At 38.4% G+C, this 24,682-nt stretch overlaps 2 protein-coding genes across 2 annotated transcripts in view; both read right to left on the reverse strand.

The window, feature by feature from the left end:
• Nucleotides 1-10,617: 10,617 nt before the first annotated feature.
• Nucleotides 10,618-20,869, reverse strand: LOC308698093 (uncharacterized protein). The gene is made up of 4 exons (XM_081377943.1): nt 20,823-20,869; nt 17,641-17,910; nt 11,937-13,516; nt 10,618-11,515 (listed from the first exon to the last, which is right to left on the reverse strand). The coding sequence occupies exons 2-4, from the start codon at nt 17,672-17,674 to the stop codon at nt 11,510-11,512; spliced, it is 1,620 nt and encodes a 539-aa protein (XP_081234069.1). The 5' UTR covers nt 17,675-17,910; nt 20,823-20,869; the 3' UTR covers nt 10,618-11,509.
• Nucleotides 20,870-23,085: 2,216 nt separating this feature from the next.
• The window catches only part of LOC308700304 (uncharacterized protein), a 35,316-nt gene continuing 33,719 nt past the window's right edge, over nt 23,086-24,682 (reverse strand). Inside the window, exon 7 of the mRNA XM_081381883.1 lies at nt 23,086-23,497. Coding sequence (XP_081238009.1) covers nt 23,412-23,497 — 86 coding nt within the window. The 3' untranslated portion in view covers nt 23,086-23,411. The remainder of the gene's footprint in view (nt 23,498-24,682) is intronic.

Genomic DNA, 24,682 nt, shown 5'->3' on the forward strand with positions numbered 1-24,682 from the left:
TGATGATCAAAACAATCTTTAACTAGGGCTGCTAGACCTTATTGATGAAATCTATCATGAAAATAATCAACAACCAAGCTAATTATAGATTAATTGTGTATGCTCAGTCATATCAATTTACAGCAGTGAAAAACATTTCTATGGACAAAACGCATCTGAAAAAATAACATGGTTTGTGAGCACAGAAACCATGTAATTTCTATTCATTTTAAGTTTGTGTTTACATCGCTCAAATTGCTTTTACGTCGCTTAGCCAGCTACAGAGGAACTGGTAACCAGGCAACTGACAAGTGACCAATCCTGAGTGGCGATGTCACTACACACATTCAACCATCACGGTTTGGCACGGTCAGCAAAGTGTGCTGAGAGTTCAGGGCCGAGAGCGGGTTTGTAATTGTGCCGTGCCGTACCAGGCTCAAGTGGAAACACAACTGGAACCTTTTCTGAAGGTGGAAAAGCAGCTTTTGTTTCTCAGCACATAAAGATGAACTACTTACCGTGATCTCAGACTGTGTTGATGTGGTTTCTCCACTGCATGGATCTTCATGTGTCACTTCAGTTGTGTTTTAACAGAGAAACTCTTTCCATACTGATCACACTTGTGCAGATTCTCTCCAGTGTGGATCCTCTCATGTATTTTCAGACTTCTTGACTGACTGAATCTCTTGTCCCAGTGTGAACACTAGTAAGGTTTTTCTCCAGTGTGGATCCTCTCATGTTTTTTCAGATGTTCTGACTGACTGAATCTCCTGTCACAGTGTGAACACTTATAAGGTTTTTCTCCAGTGTGAATTCTCTGGTGCCGTTTCAAATTGTTCGCTGAAGTAAAAGTCTTCTCACACTCAAAGCACACGTACTCTCTGACACCAGTATGTCTTTTCTGATGTCTTCGTAAATATAGCAGCAGTGAAAAATTCTTTCCACACACAGAACATGAATGTGGCTTCTCCTTCGTATGAATTGTCAGGTGTGTCTTCAGGTTTGATGCCCTAAGAAATGGTTTTCCACACTGATCACATGTGAACGGCTTCTCTCCGGTGTGGATCCTCATGTGAATCTTTAGGGATGATGATCGCATGAAACTATTCCCACATTGATGGCATACATGTGGCTTCTCTCCTGTATGAATTCTCATGTGAATCTTAAGAGATTGTTTGGTTGTGAAACTCTTTCCACACTGAGTGCAGGTGAAAGATTTCTTAGCTCTTCTTTTCTTTAAAAATTTATTTTTAGTCTTTGAGCGACTCAAAGGTTTTCATCCAGGTTTGACATGATGTTCCTCCTTCACTTCACTCAGTTCTTCACTCTCTTCCTTCACTTCACTCAGTTCTTCTCTCTCCTCCTTCACTTCACTCAGTTCTTCTCTCTCCTCCTTCACTTCACTCAGTTCTTCACTCTCCTCCTTCACTTCACTCAGTTCTTCACTCTCCTCCTTCACTTCACTCAGTTCTTCACTCTCCTCCTTCACTTCACTCAGTTCTTCACTCTCCTCCTTCACTTCACTCAGTTCTTCACTCTCCTCCATCACTTCACTCAGTTCTTCACTCTCCTCCTCCACTTCACTCAGTACTTCTCTCTCCTCCTTCACTTCACTCAGTTCTTCACTCTCCTCCTTCACTTCACTCAGTTCTTCACTCTCCTCCTTCACTTCACTCAGTTCTTCACTCTCCTCCTTCACTTCCATCAAGTCTGAAATGAAAGAAAAACTCTCATTTTCAAATTTTCTAAACAATCAAAATAATTCAAAGAGAGAAATAGGGAGTGAATAGAGATAAAATGATCCCAGATGTAACAGACAACTTTTCTACTAAAATTAATCCTTTTTTTTATTGCCTGTGTGTGAAGGGGTTGTACTCTCACATTAAAATGATCCACTTTGCGGGTTTTGCTATTACCTCGGAAAGCAAGTATTCTTATTTTTATGTGAAGGTCCCGGGTCGGATTTACCGCGAAATCCAGTGACGTGACCTGAACGCGCGCTCCCGAGCCTCTCGCCTCGTCTAGTCTACTGATTTTGCACTCAACAGCGACGACACTGCAACTTATGACATGGGCTTATGACTTATGCAACTTATGACATGTCTGATAACACTAAGAAACGACCTGCGCCCAGCAAAACACAGACTCCAACACAAACTCCACATATTGATAAAAAACAACAAAAAAGTTTTTTCTGCTGAAGCTCGTATTAAAGGCCAGATGTGAATCGGATGAACTTCGGGTGAAAAAAACATGGCTCAACATCGGCAGGACATTTGAATCATGGAGAAACCTTATCTACAAACCTAGAATGCACATTTCCTGGAGAAAATGTGAAGTGGTGCTTGCAGTGGCATAATTCGGCACAGTTGATAGGGTGCCATACTTATCATGGTACGAGCATGGAGCATTAGTTAAACGTCAAGCTGATAAAAGTAGCCTATTATTGTAACGTTGCAGTGGGAGTTTACCTTAGTTTCCAGCATGTTGTGTGATGCTTTCTCCAATGTGTTGCGTCTCAGTCTGAAGGTACCCACAGTGCTCGCTCATAAATTCGAGCATGCGCAAGAGCACGCGCTTGTAAAATTATTGGTTGCAATCTGAAACATCACCACTAGAGGCCGCTGAAAACTACATACAGCACCTTTAAATATACGTCCCTTAAATTTTCCATGGATGAGGTATGTTATCTTCCAATTATTTAAAAAAAAAATTGTAGGCACGAATCCCATGTTTCTGTAGTGAGAACTATTAAATATTGAATTGAATTGTTTATTGATCCAACAATCAGCTATCTCATATATATATATATATATATGAGTGCTGTTCTTCCTGTGGTCAAAATCACTATTACATATCAACTTTTACAAAATAAGCATGCATTCATACAACATACAACCATAAACAAAGACATTTAGTAGAAGATGAACTGAAAATATTCCTTGATTTAAGTTGGTTAAAATTTAAATCAAACTCATGAACTAAGAACCCATATATACTTATAGGGTCAAAAACTTTTACTTATATAGCACCTTTTTAACAAAAAACAGAAGTAAAAAGTCATATAAGAACTTGTGTAAATAAATACAATTGAATTTTAAAGACCATCTTACTAGCTTCATTGACCAAAAAACTAGGTGAGGAATTCCATGCTACCATGGCCCTATAGTGTAATGTTCTCTGTCCGGCTCCTGTTCTATAAACAGGCAGGAGAAATCTTCCTTCTGATGACTGACGTGTGAAATATTCGTGTCCATCCTTAAAAAACTTAAAATTATTAAATAAAATAACAGGGGTCCTCGTTGTTATAACATTTCTTGCAAAACCAAGAAGAGAATAATATAACCTACTTTTAACTGGTAACCAGTTTAACATATTCAACATATCACAAACTCTAGTTCTATATGAACAATTAAGCACTATACGGGCAGCTTTGTTTTGAGCCACCTGTAATCAATTGAGATTATATTCTGATGAGTTGGACCATATGACTGTACAGTAATCTAGCTGAGAGAGAACTAAAGCTTGCATTAATTGTTTAATCAAATGTCTTTGTAAATATATTTTACAATATCTAATTGCAGCCATCGCTCTCCCCATTTTCTTCAACATTTCATCAATCTGATTTGTCCAGGACATACGGCTATCAATCAATACACCAAGTAACTTAACTTCAACCTATTCTATTTCTATGTCATCTAGTTTTAATTGCAGTCTTGGCTCTACTCTCCCTACCCTCTTAGAACATAATACACTACATTTTGTTTTTTCTATATGAAGTACCAATTTATTTATATTAACCCATCTCCTAATACGCACTAGCTCTTCATTTAGTCTCTTCAAGCTCTCTTGACATAAACGCTGATGAATATATGGTAGAATCATCTGCGTACATAGCAATGGAAGCACTGTTTAAAACTAAAGGTAAATCATTAGTAAATATTGAAAATAAAAGTGGCCCCAAACAACTCCCCTGTGGCACCTGTAACCCTCATTTCTGAGAAACCTCCATTGAAATATACACAATATTTTCTATTGGTAAGATAACTATTGATCCATGCAACAGAATCCCTGTCAAAACCATAGCAGTGGTTATTCTTAATTAACAATTTATGGTCAAGAATATCAAAAGCGGCACTGAAACCTAGTAAAACAGAGCCCACTATCTTTCCTGCATCAATTTCTTTCAGCCATTAATCAGTCATTTGTGTTAACGCTGTAACTGTAGAATGTCCCTTCCTGTAGGCATGTTGATGAGCTGTGTTCAAGTCATTTATGCAAAAATAGTTTTGAATTTGCTCATATACTATTCTTTCCATGATTTTACTTAGGGTGGGTAATATACTTATCGGCCTACTATTCTTCCCTGAAAAATTCTCTTTGTGATTTTTAGGCAGTGGGATAATTTTTGCAATCTTCCACTGAGCTGGGCAGACTGTTTTCTCTTAAATTAATAATATAGACATCTGCTACAGGTTTAAGCAATCTTACATCCAAATTATCAATACCTGCTGGTTTATCCTTGCTTGATCTTATTAAATTTTCTACTGTAGACACCGTGACTTTTTCAAAATGAAAACTACAAGATTTATTCATCATCAGCTTTTTGGTAATACGTTTAGATGAGTGCTCTACATAGTTATCATTTGTCTTCATACCATTATTTAATTTCTGAATTTTATCACTAAAATAACCACTCAGATAATTAGCAATTTCACTTGATTTAGTGATAAAATTGCCCTCAGCCTCTAAAAAAGATGGTGTCGATCTACCACTTTTACCCATAAGCTGATTAAGAACCTTCCAAATTGTCTTACTGTCAATATTATTACTACTAATTTTATAAAAACTGTTGTATTCCTGTTTACTGGTGGGATTCTCTCTGAAATTTGTCTGAGATCCTCCAGCCGTGATTAAAGCTTCTTCTTGGGGGAGATTCTCTGAGAACTGGTGGAGTACTCTCCAGGTCGAGATTAAAGCATTTAAAAGACATTGTCTGAAGTGTGTCGGTTATTATTGCTGCACAGAAATTTATTTAGGGGAACAAGATAGAGATAGGGGACGTCGACTGTAGTCGAGACCCATAGAAACTAACGTTGACTGTAGACGTTCAGGGACGCTGATTATAGACGAGACCCAGGTAGACTTAGGTCAGGTGCGAAATAGGGAATAAATCTACCACAGTATACAAGTTTTGTAAAAATACTAGAGGTGGGCAAAGATTATTTTTTTTAATCTAGATTAATCTAGATTAATTTTGAAATTAATCTAGATTAATCTAGATTAAAATGGTTCATTTGAATTTTGCCGAAGGCATTCAGAATATGTGTGCTACCCAAATAATGACTATAAAAGTAGGCTAAAGGTGATGATACACAGGGCAACTTTTTGAGCAATGTTGCTGGGCAATCTTGTCGAGCGATTGTTGCTTGGGCACTTTCCCATTCAAAATGGGCAATAAATTTCTATCTGGATAATTTAGATTGGTCGTGGGCCGTTGAGATCTGGTTGCCCGTTGACGGCAACATTGCCCAGCAATATTGCTCAAAAAGTTGCCCTGTGTATCATCACCTTAAGTCTTTGAGAACGGGTTTCTCAAGCCAGGTGGCGCATTAGACTAGGGGCTCATCTCCTGTTTCCAAAATGCATCACAAACTGATTGAGAAAGCTGTTCTACTGTAAAAGGTCACTTCTGTACTGTTACCGTCCGTAGGCAACATAGGCCTATGTTATTATCAACTACTATAGGCTATCAATAAGGGATGGGCGATATGGCCTAAAATCTATATTGTGATATACATTGCAGCCTCTTGCGATAACGATATACAGTATATTATAATAAAACCATTACAGAACAGGTTACACAGACCCTGCTAAACAACTGCTCTTTTTTTTTAAAGGGTATATGTAGTTTTGAGAACATATATTGTGCAAAACTGTAAGTATACAACATAATTTTGCAGATAAATAAGATTTAAGTACACTAGCTGCAGAGATCTTAAGTAGGTCTAATGTTTATTATAGCTTTGAGCTTATGAAACCCCAAATTTAAAGTTATAATATTGTCTAACTGATGTCTTTTCAGTTAAAAAGAAACACAACAACGATTCTTAAAATCGGGCGTAGACAGAGATTATGTGTTAACGTTACACCACTAAGATATATTGGATTGAGAATAATACGCGCGCGCTGGTATTCAGTGATATCAGTTTCAGTTTCGTTTTGAATTTGAGGTGGTAGAACGGATTAGTCGTGTGTTAACTTACCGAACCGTTACCCCACACACTCGGATAGTTTGCTGCTGTTTGTCGGACGGCTTAAATCCGAACCAAGTCCAAATTATGGATGTTGCAGCTTTCACTTACAGCCGTGTTTACTTAAGATGACGACGAATATGCGTTGCAGCCGGGTTTACCTCGCGGCCGCGGGTAGATTGCGTCATCATAGCTTGTGTAGTAGAGGCATCTCCCAACCCAACTTGGGGAATAGATTAACGGCGATATTCTTTTTTATCGCGCGATAAGAGTCACGCGTTAACGCTGATAACGGCCCACCACTAAAAAATATGCACAAATTTCAGTTCAAAATTCTAGTAACACTGTTAGAAATTGTAATCCATATATAAAATAAATGTAAAATAAAACTCTTAAAATATTTAAACTTAGTTTGACCTGATGTTGACAATCAAAATGAAACCTTTTCCATTTGTTAAAAAAAAACAGAAACTTTTCATAGTTTAAATGTTTATCTAAATGTGATGAAGTGCTTGAATGTTTCTAACATGAATGTTCTTCAGCATCATGAATGAATGGAGAATAAACACCAACCTCTTTGTTCTTCAGGATCTTCAGTGTGTTTCATTCTGCAGGGTTCTGGATCACTCATGTTCTCACTGTCCTCTTTAATAAACTCAGTCTTTGCAGATTTCAGCTCTTCCTGATGCTCTGATGCTCGTCTTCACTTGCAGCTGATGGGAATTTACAGCATTTATTGGAGAATTGCTGTGGGAGGAGCTTCATTGATGATGTGTCTGCTGTGGGAGGAGCTTCACTGATGATGTGACTGATGTGGGAGGAGCTTCACTGATGATGTGACTGCTGTAGGAGGAGCTTCACTGATGATGAATTGTAGTGTGAGGAGTTGATCTGCCAACATCAAAAATATATAAGTTAAAGAGTTTGTTTTATGCTTATGGACTACAGAATATAATAATGTCAATTTCCCCAAATATAAATAATGGTAAGAAAAACAGTTGAAAGCATAAACTGTCTGGTGGCAAACAATTTTCTATTATTGAATAAGAGACAATCGTGTATCAAATGACCGCAAGAGGAGGGCATCCTTCCTTCATTATTGTCGATGGGTTAAGTGCGTGCCGGTGTAATGCATTAGTTAAAAAAAAAGTCTGCATAATTTTTTTTTTCCTGATAGCTGACCGGCCCATGAAACATGGCCCATTGGATATTTTCTTGATTGACACTGGGCTGTCTACCACCTTTATCCTGTTCTTTGTGGATTTTACATTGAGGCATATTTCTTTGTGCAGACATGGATATTGTTCTTTATGCCATTACGACATTATGACATGCCATTTTGTATAGGCTACATTTATAAACACTATGCGGACAGGCTAAGTGATGATAGGGCTATGATGTTTGCCCATGTATTTACCTACACGGTAAATCAAGAAACAGGAAAGTAAAGTAATAAGTAGTGAAGTTACTTTTCAAATGCAGTAACTAGTAAAGTAATCTCATTACATTTTACAGAAGTAACTAGTAAATAATAACCAATTACTTTTCTTGAGTAACTACCCCAACACTGCAAATTCCCTCAGTCTGCTGACACCAATGAAATGAGCTTTAAGTGTCAATTTACAGGAGATCTGAAGACATTAGCATAATAAATGAGGTGAAAACAGGAACTATTGTCATGAAATGAGTGTTTTCAGCAGATCTGTTAATATTGATGAGCCTCGGACTATCAACACTCATTCAACAAGCCATTCAGGATCATCAGCAGATCATCTCACTTTATTCTGAGTGTTTGCTGTTAGAAACACATTATTTGAGTCAGGATATATGATAAAAGCCTGTTAAACTGCTCTATTGAAATACATTACTGTTATTCCTCACAATATAGCCTAACATGGATAAATCATCAATAATGGAACAAAGTAATTAAATAAATAACCTATCTTTGTGAACCTCTACAGGCAAATAACACTATAATATGTAAATTTAAAACTAGTTTGACTTTATAATAACTATTAATTGCAATAAAGTAATTCAATCATTAACGTGTTACAGATTTGTATGTACAGAAACTGACAATGATCATAATACTCTTAAAAATAAAAGAAAATGTAACGTTTCCGGTGTCAAACTTTATTAATATGTATCTATATTCCCATGGATGTATATATTTGAAATTTCCCTCGTTCGTTACTCATACAGAGGCAATATAAAGTCAATTTTAATAAGTAAATGTAATCTTCCAAAGATAAATGTCGACAAAGAAATAAAGGTAAACATGAAAATGGCAACAGCAACACTTGGGATTGATTCCCATCAATTCCCCTCACAGATCTCAAACTTTAACTCTTGGCTTGACATTCAGTAACAGTTCTCACACAAACACAGACACATGACTCTAATTTACAGTAGATGCAGAACCGCAAAATGTATTTGTCGGAGGAAAGTGATGTTTGCTGCCTTTATCATTACCGTTTTTAGGCCACCAAGTTTAAAATATTTTTCCACTCAGGATCTTCATCAGATCCAGTTGGCCCAGGACCATCATCTTCACAACCTAAGCCATCAGCAGAACATGACAAAAAGAGTCTGAAGTCTGTCTGAAGCACCCGAGTGGATTGAGCAGTACGTCACTGAGCAGAGGAGGAAGATGTCAGATCTCATGGTCCTGCAAAAGCAAGCAGTGAAAGTGGCAAGCGTACATAACGTAATCTTAAAAGAAGTTTCTACTTTGATAGAAATAGCAACTTGTGTTTTTCTCCTTTTGCCACATTCTGCTGATGGTTAGGTTCTATTTTGTTTGGTTGATACCATGAAGTACAGTATATATGCTAAAGGAAATACATGCAATCTTGGTCACCTCACCTTTGTGGCTTAAATATATGTTAATTAGTTGATTATCAATTTTATTTTCATGAAATAATTAAAGGTCCCATTGCATGGATTATTTTATTATGTTTCCTAGGGGGTGCCCTTATATTGTTAGTATGTTTTTTTAGATCAAAGCTTGTTATAATTTAGAAGTAAAAGGCATATTTCCTAGCCTGATTTTAGCCTCTGATTTGAACGCTCTGTTTGAAGGGGCGTGACTGTGTGAGACTTCAGTGTAAACGCCCACTGCTGTGATTGGCTGACATGCTTGCATATGAAATATCTAGTATTATATGTGGAACTGTCTCGAATACTTTTACTATTACAGCTATTATATGTTTTTTACTATTAGAGCTGTCGGGATTAACGAATCGTGAGAAGTTTTTTAAGTATTTAGATCTATTCCCTTCACATAAAAGGTTGCAGTGATGAGCATTGAGCAGATCTTATCATTGCAACGCAGTTTCTGCACTCTCACAAAATATTTCACCAATGCAAACATGACATTAGGTAAGTACAGTAAGAGCTTTGTTGTGCAGCGCGTAACAGCGCTTTGATTTCATTACGAGTTCTGGCAAGTGTCCAGGTAAACTCGCGCTGTGTGATTGACAGCTTGGGAGATTAGAAAGAGATTGTTCTTTGATCGCTTTCAGTATATTAAAATCACAGTTTAAGTAAGATGTGAAGTTGATCGTTTAGTCACTGGCTTGATTTACTGATGCATAAACAGTATTGAACCACTTTGAGAGAAAGATTATCTGCCTGAACTTGAACAATTACACATCAGAAATTCACATAACCCACTGGTTCTTCTACCTTTGTGTTCATTTGTACGTCCAAACACTGAGAAACTGCCATGTTTTCGCTCGTTTGAAAGCCATGATGTCTCTCAAGTTAAAACCATATCGCGCTTGCGCAACTCATTTTCTCAAGGGCAGGCCAAATTCTTTTTGCAGGCAAAGAAGAGTAAGGGGAGGTAACCTTTCCCCTTATGACGACATAAGTGGAATATTTCTAGATTTGCCCGTCTGAGCTTTCATTTTCTCAAAAATACCCAGGGCTTGGTTTACACCCATCAAAATGTCTAGCCACTGGGGGACCATAGGCAGGCTAAGCTCATATTAAGTTTAAAAAAACTCATAAAGTGAAATTTTCATGCAATGGGAACTTTAAAAAGTATCAGCATATTAGCTCAACACAATGATAGTGTTATATTAATACAATTAACTCAATAAACTCATGTTTGTTTTCAGTTTTTGGCCAAGTTCATCTAATTTTCTTTTCTGGCACGGTATCCGGTAAAGAGTTGTATGACATCACTGCCATCTTGTGATTTGTGGCTCATAGATGTTTGCAATGATAGATGATAAAAAATTCGCCAAATACTGTTCACAATGACAATGAAAATGTCTATAAACAACATAATCACAGACAAAAAATAAGAAGGATTACACACCGCTTCTCTGTATATAGCTGCTCTCTTTTTGCTGGTTGAGTAAAGCAGTGGTGAGATAGAGACAGAAATCATTTCAGTTTATTTTGTGAATACTGTGTGTTGTTTAAAGTTCAGAGTAACTATTCTGACTTCATGAAGCCTCATGATGTGAATAAAACATCAAACTGACTAGAACAAACTCCTTGAAATGTATGATACTGGATATCAAGGGTGAAACTGTTAATAATATAGAGAGACAGCAATCTCATTCAATGTCAGTCATGTGTGCAGTGAAATATAATTAATGAGAAATTAACATGGCGAGATCTAAAAGCAAATAATATTTCATGGCTTTCAGAACTAAAATTATTCCTGATCAAGCAGAATGAGCATAAAATAAAAACGGACAATAACAATGAGATGTTGATAAAATGAGTAAAGAGTTTTATCAATAATTACATGAAATAAATACAAACATTAAGTAAAAGTGAAAGTGAATGAGACAGATCTCTCTCTTTACTGACTGAGCCAAAGCATCTCAAGAGAAGAAGAGAAGAAAAGTGTCCAGTTTCAAAGATACATGAAAGTATATCTTGCATTTGCATGGAAGAGTAGAAGTGGAAGAGAAACTAGATGTTCTGATGAAATAGTTAAATTATTGTCCGATTCATGTCTCTCTTAAAAGTGTTATGGCCTCTTCTATTCGGCTCCCTGAACTTAGCCTTGAAATGTTTTTCTTTTTCTTTTCAGTGTGAATTTTCTGGCACTTTTTCAGTTCATCTTCTTCTGTAATAAAGGACTTCCAGCAATGGTCTTTCTTCAGAATGAAAAGCAGAAGTGATTTCAGAGCAAAAGCCTGAGCCGCTTCTTCCCAGTGTGAACTCTCGTGAGAATCTTCAGACTTGATTTACAGATTTGGATTTACAGACAGCATTTTTAGCTTCTGTTTTTCGTTTCTCATTCACGTCCATCAGATCTAAAAGAAACATTAAATCAAGTGAGATTTCAAATGAGAGACAAACTTGAAATGAAAAGTGAAGCATAACGTCAAGATCACTGATGAGTTCAACAGTCATTTGCATTCCATTAAATCTGGTCACATTGGAATAGAGGATTATGAATAAAAATAAATAAAAATTGCCTGTTATTGTGTCATGGCTGGTAAAAGTTTATTTGGTCTGTAAATTTCTTAAGTCACCGGCCATTGGCAGGTGTAACAAAAGTTAGTTTTGTTAAATTAGTTAAATTGATTAGTTTAGTTTTTCTCATAATGAGATGCTTATAATAATGAAAATCTTTCCAAGCAGATACCAATCAAAACAACAAAATGTCTTAACGCTCACCGTGGCTGTAAGGAAACTACTTTGTTGCTCAGCACATAAAGATGAACTACTTACTGTGATCTTAGACTGTTTAAGTGGTTTCTCCACTGTATGGATCTTCATGTGTAGCTTCAGGTGACTTTTAAAAGAGAAACTCGTCCCGCACTGATCACACATGTGCGGCTTCTCTCTGCTGTGGGTCCTTTCGTGTTTTTTCAGAGTTGATGACTGATTAAATCTCTTGTCACAGAGTGAACACTTGTAAGGTTTTTCTCCAGTGTGGATCTTAATGTGTTGCTCCAGGTTGCGTTTAATAGCGAAACTCATCCCGCACTGATCACACGTGTGCGGCTTCTCTCCAGTGTGGATCCTCTCGTGTGTTTTCAGATGTGTTGGCTGACTGAATCTCTTGTCGCAGTGTGAACACTTGTAAGGTTTCTCTCCAGTGTGGATCCTCTCATGTGCTTTCAGATTTGTTGACACACTGAATCTCTTGTCACAGTGTGAACACTCGTAAGGTTTTTCTCCAGTGTGGATCCTCATGTGTAGCTTTAGTTGAGCTTTAACAGAGAAACTTTTTCCACACTGATCACACGTGTGCGGCTTCTCTCCAGAGTGGATCATCCCATGTTTTTTCAGAGTTGATGGCTGACTGAATCTCTTGTCACAGTGTGAACACTTGTAAGGTTTTTCTCCAGTGTGAATTCTCTGGTGCAGTTTTAAAAAGGCCACTGAAATAAAAGACTTCCCACACTCAAAGCACACATGATCTCTCACACCAGTGTGAATTTTCTCATGTCTATGTAAATATGACAGCAGTGAAAAACTCTTTCCACACACAGAACATGAATGTGGTTTCTCCTTCGTATGAACTGTCAGGTGTGTCTTCAGGGCTAATGCCCACATAAATGTTTTCCCACACTGATTACATGTGTAAGGCTTCTCTCCGGTGTGGATATTCCTGTGCCCTTTAAGTTGTACCAATTGTGTGAAACTCTTCCCGCAGTGATCACATGTGAACGGTCTTTCTCCAGTGTGGATCCTCATGTGAACTTTAAGATTTTCTCTGTGTGTGAAACTCTTCCCACACTGAGTGCATGTGAATGGTTTCTCTCCAGTATGAACTCTCATGTGAACCTCTAGTTGTTGTTTGCTTGAGAATCTCTTTTCACAGCAATTACAAGTGAACAGCTTCTCTCCAGTGTGTCTCCTCATGTGAACAATAAGACCTTCTCTGTATGGAAACCTCTTCCCACACTGATCACATGTGAACGGCTTCTCTCCAGTGTGAACTCTCATGTGTTTCTTAAGTAGAGATGATCGCAAGAAACTCTTCCCACATTGATCGCATGCATGTGGCTTCTCTCCAGTGTGAACACTCATGTGAAGCTCAAGACTTTGTTTGTATGCAAAGCTCTTCCCGCATTGATCACATGAGAACGGCTTCTCTCCGGTGTGGATTCTCATGTGAATCACAAGACTTTGTTTATTTATGAAACTCTTTCCACAATGAACGCAGGTGAAAGATTTATTGTCTCTTTTCTTTAAAGATGTCTTTTTAGTCTTTGAGCGACTCAAAGGTTTTTTCCCAGGTTTAACATGTTCCTCCTCCACTTCACTCAGTTCTTCATTTTCCTCCTTCACTTCCATCAGGTCTGAAATGAAAGGGATTTAAAAAAAAGTCATTTTTGGCAAATCTTCCAGTTATTGAACATTATTGTCAGAGTTCTGTCACTTCTGTTTGGGTTACATCTTGGGTTGGTGACAGAGCTCTGGCATTCCCGGTCTGTAATGCGTTGTGTATAGTCTGGTTTGATGTGAGCACATGGCTTGTCATGTTTTTCCTTGTGCTATGTGCTCACATCAAAGGGTGGTGGTGGCACAATGGATAAGACACATGCCTTTGGTGTGAGAGACCCGGGTTCGAATCCACTGTGAGACACCAATGTGTCCTTGAGCAAGACACTTAACCCCTAGTTGCTCCAGAGGCGTGCGACCTCTGACGTATATAGCAATTGTAAGTCGCTTTGGATAAAAGCGTCAGCTAAATGAATAAATGTAAATGTAAATGCTCTTCTGTCAATTGTCTAAACCCTCCCATCTTGTTACCTGATTATTGATTAATTTGCCCCACCTGCCTTTCTCGTTACCCTCTTTTGTTTGCTTCCCATTTAGTCTCCCTGTGTTTGCAGTCCTGTGCTGGATCATTGTCTAAGTTCCCTTGTGTTTCCTGTTCCAGCCGACGTCTGTCCTGTTTTCCCCCCAAGGGGAGTTTTTGTTTGTAGTGTTGTTTTATTTCTTTTGTTAATAAATACCCATTTGTTTTCTGCACTTGAGTCCTCGCTCCTTTCAACCCAGTCCGTGACAATTATAGGCACATATCCAATATTTATGTAGTGAGAACTACAATTTTAATTGAACAACGACACAATTACCTAATGTAATATTAAAATTAAAGAATAGAGAATACTGCCATAATTATGGCACTAGTCACCTCTGCTGCTGAGGATACGTTTATCCGAGTCACCAGCCTCAGAAATTGCAAGTTAACAGCAGCTCAGATTAGAGACCAGATGAATGCCACACAGAGTTCTAGCAGCAGACACATCTCTAGAACAACTGTTAAGAGGAGACTGCGCGAATCAGGCCTTCATGGTCAAATAGCTGCTAGGAAACCACTGCTAAGGAGAGGCAACAAGCAGAAAAGATTAGTTTGGGCCAAGAAACACAAGGAATAGGCATTAGACCAGTGGAAATCTGTGCTTTGGTCTGATGAGTCCAAATTTGAGATCTTTGGTTCCAACCGCCATGTCTTCGTGCGACGCAGAAAATGTGAACGGATGGATTCTACATGCCTGGTTCCCACCGTGAAGCATGGAGGAGGTGGTGTGATGGTGCTTTGCTGGTGACACTGTTGGGGATTTATTCAAAACTGAAGGCATACTGGACCAGCATGGCTACCACAGCATCCTGCAGCGACATGCCATCCCATCCAGTTTGTGTTTAGTTGGACCATTTTATTTTTCAACAGGACAATGGCCCTCATTTATCAAAAGTGCGTACACCAAATTTCCAGCATACACCTGGCGTACACCCAAAACCACGGTGACTTTGAGATTTATCAATATGGACGTTGGCGTACGGCACGCTCAAATCCTACGCCAGCTCAGGAGGTGGTGTACGCACGTTTTGAGAGCGGGAATGCGCAGAAAAACAATTCCTAACACCACAAAACGCACTGACAAACTAAAAGATATAATATATTATGACCCACTGTAAACAACAACAACAACATAGTAATTATAAACTTCAGTGTTTATTTTTGTGCAACATGGACTTCAATGTTTAATTTGTGTGAATTTGCCAAAGCATTTCAATTGTAGGCATATTCCTTCAGTTGCGAGCCTGTGCGCTTTACCTGATGTTTCAAGCCTTGTTTATACTTTCGCCTGGCTCCGCAGCGCGAGTCTCCGCAGACTGCGCGCGCACCTCCCCAAACGGACGAGGCATTTATACTCGACGTGCTCGCTGTTGTATTCTTTGAAACGATGGTTAGGCCAGGGTTAGGCCCGGCAGGTGTGCACGGACTGGGTTTAGTAATGAAAGGCTTTCAATGACCAAAAAAAATAATTCAGACTGACAAAATAATAAAAATGCCATTCTTCTTATTTTAAATAATAATAATAATACAAATAATAATAATAATAACGACATTCTTCTTCTAAATAACAAGCGTCATTAATAATAAAAATCTAGAAATCAATTTTGTTTCTTTTCCACTTCCCTGGTTTCGCTTTCTCTTTCTCAAAGAAGTTTCTCTTCTTTGCCGTCTTCCATGTGTCCATGGCGTAAAATGAGGGCGTGGGGGGAGCGGAGACTTGAATATATAGGGGCGTGTTATTCTAATGACGATCGATTTCAGCCGCGGCATTTATCAAGAAGAATACCAGAATTTCAAAGATACGCACAGCTTCATAAATCAGGCGATGAGAGGAGTGTAAGCATAATCTTACGCCAATATATACGCCCATTTCTACGCAAGATTGATAAATGAGGGCCAATGACCCCAAACACACCTCTAGGCTGTGTAAAGGTTATTTGACCAAGAAGGAGAGTGATGGAGTGCTGCGCCAGATGACCTGGCCTCCACAGTCACCGGACCTGAACCCAGTCGAGATGGTTTGGGGTGAGCTGGACCGCAGAGTGAAGGCAAAAGGGCCAATAAGTGCTAAGCATCTCTTGGAACTCCTTCAACACTGTTGGAAAACCATTTCAGGTGACTACCTAAATTTTCAAACCGAATGGTTCGTTGGACCATTTTTCCTGCCGACCAAAATTTCCTTATTTCAAATATAGCGTGGCAAGTGCGCTCATAAAGTAAGAGACGCCGACGAGACCACAACATTGCCCAACATCAAATGGCAAACGTAATGCAAGCGGAACGAAACTGCTCGTTATTGCGTGATTGAAGGACCGTTTATCAGTTTGGACCAGTGCAGCGCGAGCCGATCTTGATCAAGGGACACTGTTACTACACAGCGCTAATAAGAGATCCAGTAAAGAAAGCATTTGAATTCGCTACTAGTTATAACATTGCTGCGAGATCTAGTGAGAAACATTCACATTTCTCCGTTATTAACGGATCAAACAGCGCGTGGAAGCCAGAGGAAACGTTGTGCCATGAATGAACTATCCAGTGTCCACAGATCTGCAACATTTACCATGGACTTACTGTAGTAACACTAACACTGTAGTAACACTAACTGCAACCATGGAAGTTTGGCAGGAATAGTAGGCTATAATGCTTTCAAGTAACATTGCGTTGGTTTTATTTTGACATTATGAATAAAATTGCTGCCCTCAAATATTAATCTGAACTAAAAATAGGCCTTTGTTTATAACTACTGTGGTAAATAAAGTTATGCTAGCTTATTTAGCATCTAATTTATCAGCTTGCTATCTACTAGATAAATATCAATCAATCAATCAAACTTTATTTATAAAGCACTTTACAACGACCGAAGTAGACCAAAGTGCTGTACACAAGAATAAACAAACAAAAACAACACAACTCATGCAACATAAAATACAGAGTGAAATAAATTAAAACAAAACGTATAAAACAAACAATAAACTGCAAAACCATAAAAAGCCAAAGGTCAAAGCCAAAAGGTATCAGCTGACCTAAGCAAATACATTTGTATGTGATATTTGCAATTTAAACATTTAATAAATATATTTCCCCATAATTCAAAACTTACTTCACTTTGTTTAGCCCACAGGTTTAAATGTGTGCCTTCAATAGTCTTGTGCTTTGGGCTTCTGTACATGTGATGGAGGCATGCACAGTGCCAGTAGGGGGTGTGGTCTCAATAGCCATGCAGTAAGCAGTGTGCTATGTGCATGTGATTGAGGAATGGCATGGATATTCAAGTGTATTTGAATGGCATCTGTTTGTTTTAGTCAAGATTATGCTAAAATATACTTTCCTCAACTATATTTAAGTTCCCTATGAAGAGCCAACCCTCAACTTTGAAAATTCCGAGTTTATTCCCGTTTATTCCCATAAATTCCTGTTAATTCCCATAAATTCCCATTAATTCCCATGGAAAGTTTCCATCTTTGAAAATTCCCAGAATTTTGCAACCCTAGTTGAAAACAAACAAAAAACATTCTGTACCATTTCATAGTTTAGGCTAACTGTTTATTTAAATGTGCTTGAATGTTTCTGACATGAATGTTCTTCAGCATCATGAATGAATGAAGAATAAACACCAACCTCTTTGTTCTTCAGGATCTTCAGTGTGTTTCATTCTGCAGGGTTCTGGATCACTAATGTTCTCACTGTCCTCTTTAATAAACTCAGTCTTTGCAGATTTCAGCTCTTCCTGATGCTCGTCTTCTCTTGTAGCTGATGGGAATTTACAGCATTTATTGGAGAATTGCTGTGGGAGGAGCTTCACTGATGATGTGGGCGGAGCTTCACTGATGATGTGACTGATATGGGAGGAGCTTCACTGATGATGTGACTGCAGTGGGAGGAGCTGATCTGACAAAATAAAAAATAACATCAGTAAATGAATTTGTTTTTATACTAAATATCACATCTAAGCATTTATGTCTGTCTGAAGTAAAGTAACTGATGCAAATATATATCTTATGTTATGGCTAACCAGAACACTGTCCTGCTTTTTGCATCACAATATAGACAGAAAAAAATAGAAATGATAAAGAATATAAACATCATAATGTCTTCCAAATATTAAAGTCCGCGTGAACCGGAAGTTGCAAACGACTTTTCTCCAGTGTTGTGACATATTTCCCAGTGAAAAGGAATAATGAACAGAGGGCAGGGTTTTACTCTAGCGCTCCTCCTCTCCATCTCTCGCTCATTACAGACTAACGATTTGAGGGTAGTGGTTAAGCGTTTCCCAAACCAATTCTTCAAACCTACGTCATCAGAGAAGGGACGCCATTCCAGACCGAAAGTAACTTTTCAGACTTTGATTAAAGATTACGACGGCAAACTATGTTTTTCTGTGTATTAACTTGCACGGATTAATTGTTCACCATAAGACTAGTAATATGCGCTAACAAAGTAAATAGGGTAAATTTTGATTTCAGTTAGACTTTAACAATGGTCAGAAAAAGAAATAAAAACCTAACATTTCTGTGAAAGTATGGACAAAATTTTTGAGCAACAAATACAGTCTGTTGACACTAGGGCTGTCAACGAATATTCTAAATTGGAATATATTCAAATAGTAAAAAAAAAAAAACTGAATTTCGAATGTGAAAATTAATATTCGAATGTGGAAAAACGCCCGCGGTAGCAGAGGCGCGGCTGTCTGCTTTGTGAGTGGGGACAGGTCACAGGAAGAAGGCGTTAACGTTAAACAGAAACATTACTAAAGTGTAGGCTACTGACTGAATAGATATTGCATGAATAAGGTAGGTTAGATACAGCAGTTTTCATGCACTGCAGGCTTCCACTGGTTTGATTATTTACCGTTTCATGTCAAGGAAAAGTTATATGTTTACCACAGCACAGCTCGCTCGGAGCGTTCAATGTCGGATTCGCATCTAGTTGGACTCTTGAACATTTTGAATCCATTCGCGCGTCAAAAGCAAAAGTTTGAAGCGAAATTGATGCGCGGAGAGCGTGAAGCCTCTGTTATACTTTCCGCGACCGCGATGGCCCGCAAGGGTCCGCGTGACGTAAAAATCGTCATCGGGGGTGCGCGCGGAGGCTCGTTGCGGACTGGCGCGTGCCTCCCATTTTTTGTGACCGCGCGGACCAAGGGCGCGCGTTCATTAGGTTAAAACCACGAAAGAGATGGAAATAACATGGACGCCGAATTTGAAAAAAAACGGAAAACGCGTGCATTCTAGAAATAGAACCAATGCCTATTTTTCACGCAAGCCTGTTGGAAGCGTTTCCAGGCAAAATAGAATAGGAAAAGATGTTTATATGTCATTTTGACACGAATACATATTAATAAATGTAATTTTGATGTTTGAAAGTGTCTAGGTTTTGACATAAATGCAAATATAAACTATAAATATTTAAAATATTATCGATTATACTGGCCAGACCGATCTACTGCGCATGCGTTTAACGCGTTTACCGAGCGGACCTCAGCAGAAAGTATAAATACAAGTAGTCCGCGTCCGAGCTGTGCGCAGCTGTCGTGTACGCGTCCAAACTGGAGTATAACAGAGGCTTGACGCCTCATTCGCGCCGCAAGACCCCCAGACGCGTGTAAACGCATCTTTACATTGACTGAAATCACTTGCGCCAGAGCGTGAGGGCGAGAGAGAGTGCCTGCGAGTGCGAGTGAGCGAGGTCTGCGGTCTTGGCCATTAGGTGATTTACTTGATTTTGTGTAGGTAATACGTTGTCAAATATGTTTAAACTTAAATAAACAACCTATACAAGTAGTTATGTCTCTTTGTATTAATTTGTCCTGTTATTGACGTAATGCGCGTCATTGACAAAATGCGCAACCAGATGTTCGAATATTCTAGTGTTTTTTAGAGGGAATATTCGAACATCATTTTTGAGCAATTTTGACAGCCCTACTTGACACCAATGAAATGAGCTTTAAGTGTCAATTTACAGTAGATCTGAAGATATCAGCATAATAAATGAGGTAAAAACAGGAACTATTGTCATGAAATAAAGAGTGTTTTCAGCAGATCTGTTAATTTTGATGAGCCTCAGACTATCAACACTCATTCAACAAGCCATTCAGGATATCAGCAGATCATCTCACTTTATTCTGAGTGTTTGCTGTTAGAAACACATTATTTGAGTCAGGATAGATGATAAAAGTCTGTGAAACTGCCCTATTGGAGACAATACTGTTATTCCTCACCATCTGACACAAATAAAAAATTTACAAAATTTAAAAAACAAACCAAACTTAACCACCTCATCTAAATAGCTACAACAGCATAATGTTAATATCTAAAATATATTTTGATTTTCTAGTAATTACAATCATTGCATTAATGTTATTCAAAACTGACAATGATCCTAAAAAACTCATTATAAGCTCAATGTGAAGTATTTAACCGTATCTGTACCAGTGTATTTTAAAAATGTTAAGTAAGTAACGAATTTGATTTGTTAAAGGTAAAATAAAAAGCAGCAGCATCAATTCCCCTCACAGATCTCAAACTTTGACTTGACATTCAGTAACAGTTCTCACACAAACATCGAGACAATCACACAAACGAACACAAAATCGCTCAGGTCTGAATGAACTCAACATATTCTCCTCATGCTCGCTGCTGCTGCACTAAATGTTTATTTCAGAAGGAAGACGCCAGAAAAGACGCACAAGTATCGCTGTGATCGATGAAAACAATACAGAAATGAGTCTGTCGCTTAATCAAACTGTATAAAGTGTGTGTGATGGTTGTGTAAATATGAGAAATACCGTGAACTGCTCTCACCTCACATCAGAAGACTCTTCTTCTTCTTCTTCTTCTTCTTCTTCTTCTTCTTCTTTATTGGCGGCTCGCATTAGCGCCATCTGTTGTGGGTTTTGGATCAGAGACTCATTTTACTGTTTTTTTTTTTTTTTTATGTGATGCATGATAATGAGGAAGCAAGCACTTTTTTATTTAAAAAATTACAGAGATGACATGTTTATGATATACAGCTTTGTATACAAAATGTAACAACGTGTTCAATGTCATCAGAATACAAATGAGAAAATAAGAGTTAACAGTGATTAGCTGAAAACTGAAAAATGAAAGGCAAAAAAAGAAGATAAAGAGAAAGAACACGAGGGTAAGATTTTAAACTATACATCAAATTACATTGTACTTTATTTTTTTGTAAATGCTAAACTTACATTTAGGCTATGTATATTTCATGTCGTATAAATTTTGCCAAGAAGATAAATTAAATTTAACAAATTAAGTCAAATATTTCTGAGCTGAGGTCACAAGATTATCCGAAACAAGTCAAATATGAAATGTAAATATTAAACCTCTGGTATGTCTGAAATAAAAGACAAAATAAAAGATGAACTTTAATCTTACTGAAAATGTCCTCTTAGCAATATTAAAGATTGAACAACAATTCATCACAACTCCAACTCCATAACTCCATCAAGGTCAGCCAGGAACCTTGGAGTGGTAATTGATGATCAATTGAACTTCACAGACCACATTGCTAGAACTGCCCGGTGATGTAGATTTGTCTTGTACAACATCTATTGTTGGCCACCAGCTAAAGGGCCTTTCAGCATCACTGTCACACCTGTGTGACTGATCCAGCTGCAGATAGAGTGGTCTTTAATGAGATGAAAACTCTCTTAAATTGATGGAGCTCATGCCCTAAATCATCAATGTCTGCATTAAACAAACGGCCAAATGAAAAAAAACATCGCTCTCCTTTAAAAAGGCATCAGTCTGGGGGCTGAGAGACTGTATGCTTCTCATGAGCTCACAGTTGGTATTGGAGAAACGTCTGTTCAACTCATTGAGCATGCTGTCAATTACAGGATAGAAAAATGACGTACGAAACATATCTTTGTCGGGTTCTACCTCCCTCTGACCAACAGTGCTTAATGTGCAGTAGCCACTGAGTCTAGAGCTCAGCATTTTCTGACGTTTCGCCTCTGACGGTGTTGCAGAATCACACTGCTCACAAATATGCAATGCTTCATCCCACAACTTATCAAAGAAAGACTCCTGCCTGTGGTCTTTCAATGTCTGGACTAAAGCAATTACTAAGTCAACAGCTCTCGACAGATCAACAGTTTGTGACTGTAACATGTCAGACAGTAGCTTTGTCTCCCCAAACAACTTATGCAGAATAAAAAGATGCACAACAAATTCTAGGTCAGTTTGAGCCAGAAGACCTCGGGCCTCAACAGTTCTTTTACCATGATGTTCTTGATCAATCTCTTGCAGTAGTCGTTTAAGGGCAGGTAGAGTGTCCCTAATATTATGTATGGCTAGAAATCAGCATGCCCAACGTGTGTCGCTTAAACGTTGCAGCTCTCTTGTACATTCTCTTTGGAGAGACAGCCATTTTGGGTGCACATATGAGGCAGAGGTAAAAATATAAAGAACTCCTCTTTTTCTGAGACACTTTTGACTACATCAACTATGTTAACATACTCCCCTCATATTTTTACCCAAGTACCTTGATAAGATGGACCAATTTTTCAGTTAAAAAATACAAAAATAGCATTTCTCAACCACAAAAGGCCTTGAGGAGGAATCAGAAAGAGTTGTGAAGATATAGTGTTAGATAAAACTGCATTATTAGAACAAAGTCAACAATCACAGAGACTGTGCTGGTGAAAGTATTGAATGACATATTTTTGGCACTGGACAATGGTGAAAATGCTCTTCTGGTACTCCTCTCTCCTCTTCTCGACCTCAGCGCAGCCTTCGATATAGTGGATCATGATATATTGACTGACTGTCTGAAACACTGGGTTGGTCTTAAGGGAAATGTGCTTTAGTGGTTCAGATCATATCTCTCTGGTAGATATTGCTCTGTCAGCACAGGAGAAAGGAGGTTCATCCAGATCGCTTCTTCTTTGGGGGACAGGGGGACCTCAAGGTTCGATTCTTGCACCAATATTATTCTATCTTTACATGTTGCCTTTAGGATCTATCTTCTATGAAATGATCAATGCAGAGCAGAGAAAAACACCAGATCTGGGGACCAAGAATGGCACACAAACAGCAGTATAGTTCATTCAATAGTCAGCTTTATTGTGCTCGTGCCATAGATTACAAAGCAAGTGCAGGGCATAGGCTGAAACCAACAAATAGAATAAAAAGTCAATATAGAAAAGAAAGGAGACAAATAATCCATAGAGAGACAAACAACTCCATTCATGATTATACCATATGCAATGTTGCTTTTTATGGATAATAAACAGCACATCTCTTATGAGCGTGTGACTAAACAGTGTGTAAAAGAAATTATTAGAAAGGAGATGTAAACATATTTATCCTACAGTGTACAGTACAGTATAAAGCTAAAGTTTTCTGAAGCAGGCAGAGGCATAGTCGTTATTGATTAGTTGTCATTGATTCTTCCAGTCCAGCGTTTAAGAAAGTCTTCGGTTGAACTGAGACTTCCACTTCACCATTACTCACTACAGCAGAGAGAGAGAGAGAGAGAGAGAGAGAGAGAGAGAGAGAGAGAGAGAGAGAGAGAGAGAGAGAGAGAGAGAGAATAGATATCATACTGATAATGAGAAGTCATTTAGATCAGACAAGCATTCAGGAGTCATGATTTGAGTTTGATTTGAGTTTGTGCAGCGGTGCATGTGTGTGTGTGTGTGTGTGTGTGTGTGTGTGTGTGTTTGTTTGTTTGGTTGGTTATATATCGCACCTTACAGGCTACTACCGTATTCCAAAGTGTTGTACATTACAATAAAAAGCAACAAAAACAATAAGACAAAACATAAAAACATCCATGTACTAATGTACTAAAATGCCAAAGAGTACAGATTAGATTTTAAGCGATCCTTAAAAACATTAAGTCAAGTACGTTCTAGCATCCAATGGCAGATTATTCCACAATCTAGGACCAGCGACAGAGAAAGCACGATCATCCTTCAATTTGAGACGCGCAAGAGGAATAGTTAGAAGACACTTGTTTGATGATCTTAGTCTTACGCCTGAACTGTAGGGCTTAATAAACTCAGCTAACGCCATTCCATGAGGTGCTTTAAAAAGATATATCAGAATATTATACTGTATCTTAAACTGTATTGGTAGCCAACTTATAAAAGATAACAAGGGAGTAACATGCTCCGTTTTCCCAGCATTCGTTAACAACCTTGCAGCATATTTTGTACCAGCTGCAGGCGGGCAACGTGTGTTTGACAGGTCCCAACACAAAGTGCACTACAATAATCTAGACAGGGAAAAATATAAGCGTGGACAACTTTTCCAGGTCTCTGACTGAGAGAATTGATTTCAATTTGGCTATTGCTTTTAAATAGTAGAGGCAATGAGATCATTGACTTCCGGTTTGAAAGGGCACGCTGGCGCGTTTGGCTCCTGCTCCTATCACCCGTTTATTTTTATTTTTATTTAATTTATTCTTAGTAGTTTATTTGGCCATGAGCCAGTGAAGCCAGTGAAAACTATTGTCTTTGTTATTCTACCGTGATGTGGAATCACGCTTCGCATGCTGGACTACTGCTTCTATCTCTGAGTGCTGTTTACTGGAATTTACTCTTCTGTCGCCTGGCCCAGAACGTACACTGCTTACACCGTTGTGAGGCTGCTGTTGGTGTGGACCCTCCCCGAATGGCTCTCAGGTACACTGC

The sequence above is a fragment of the Scardinius erythrophthalmus genome, assembly GCF_964197995.2.
Source record: "Scardinius erythrophthalmus genome assembly, chromosome: 1".
NCBI classification, from domain to species: domain Eukaryota; kingdom Metazoa; phylum Chordata; class Actinopteri; order Cypriniformes; family Leuciscidae; genus Scardinius; species Scardinius erythrophthalmus.

Coding starts and splice junctions, on each gene's coding strand:
- LOC308698093 (XM_081377943.1), bottom strand. CDS start 17,674: ATGAAACACACTGAAGATCCTGAAGAACAAAGAG. Junction 13,517..17,640: donor AGATCCTGAAGAACAAAGAG/GTTGGTGTTTAT, acceptor CTTTCATTTCAG/ACCTGATGGAAGTGAAGGAG.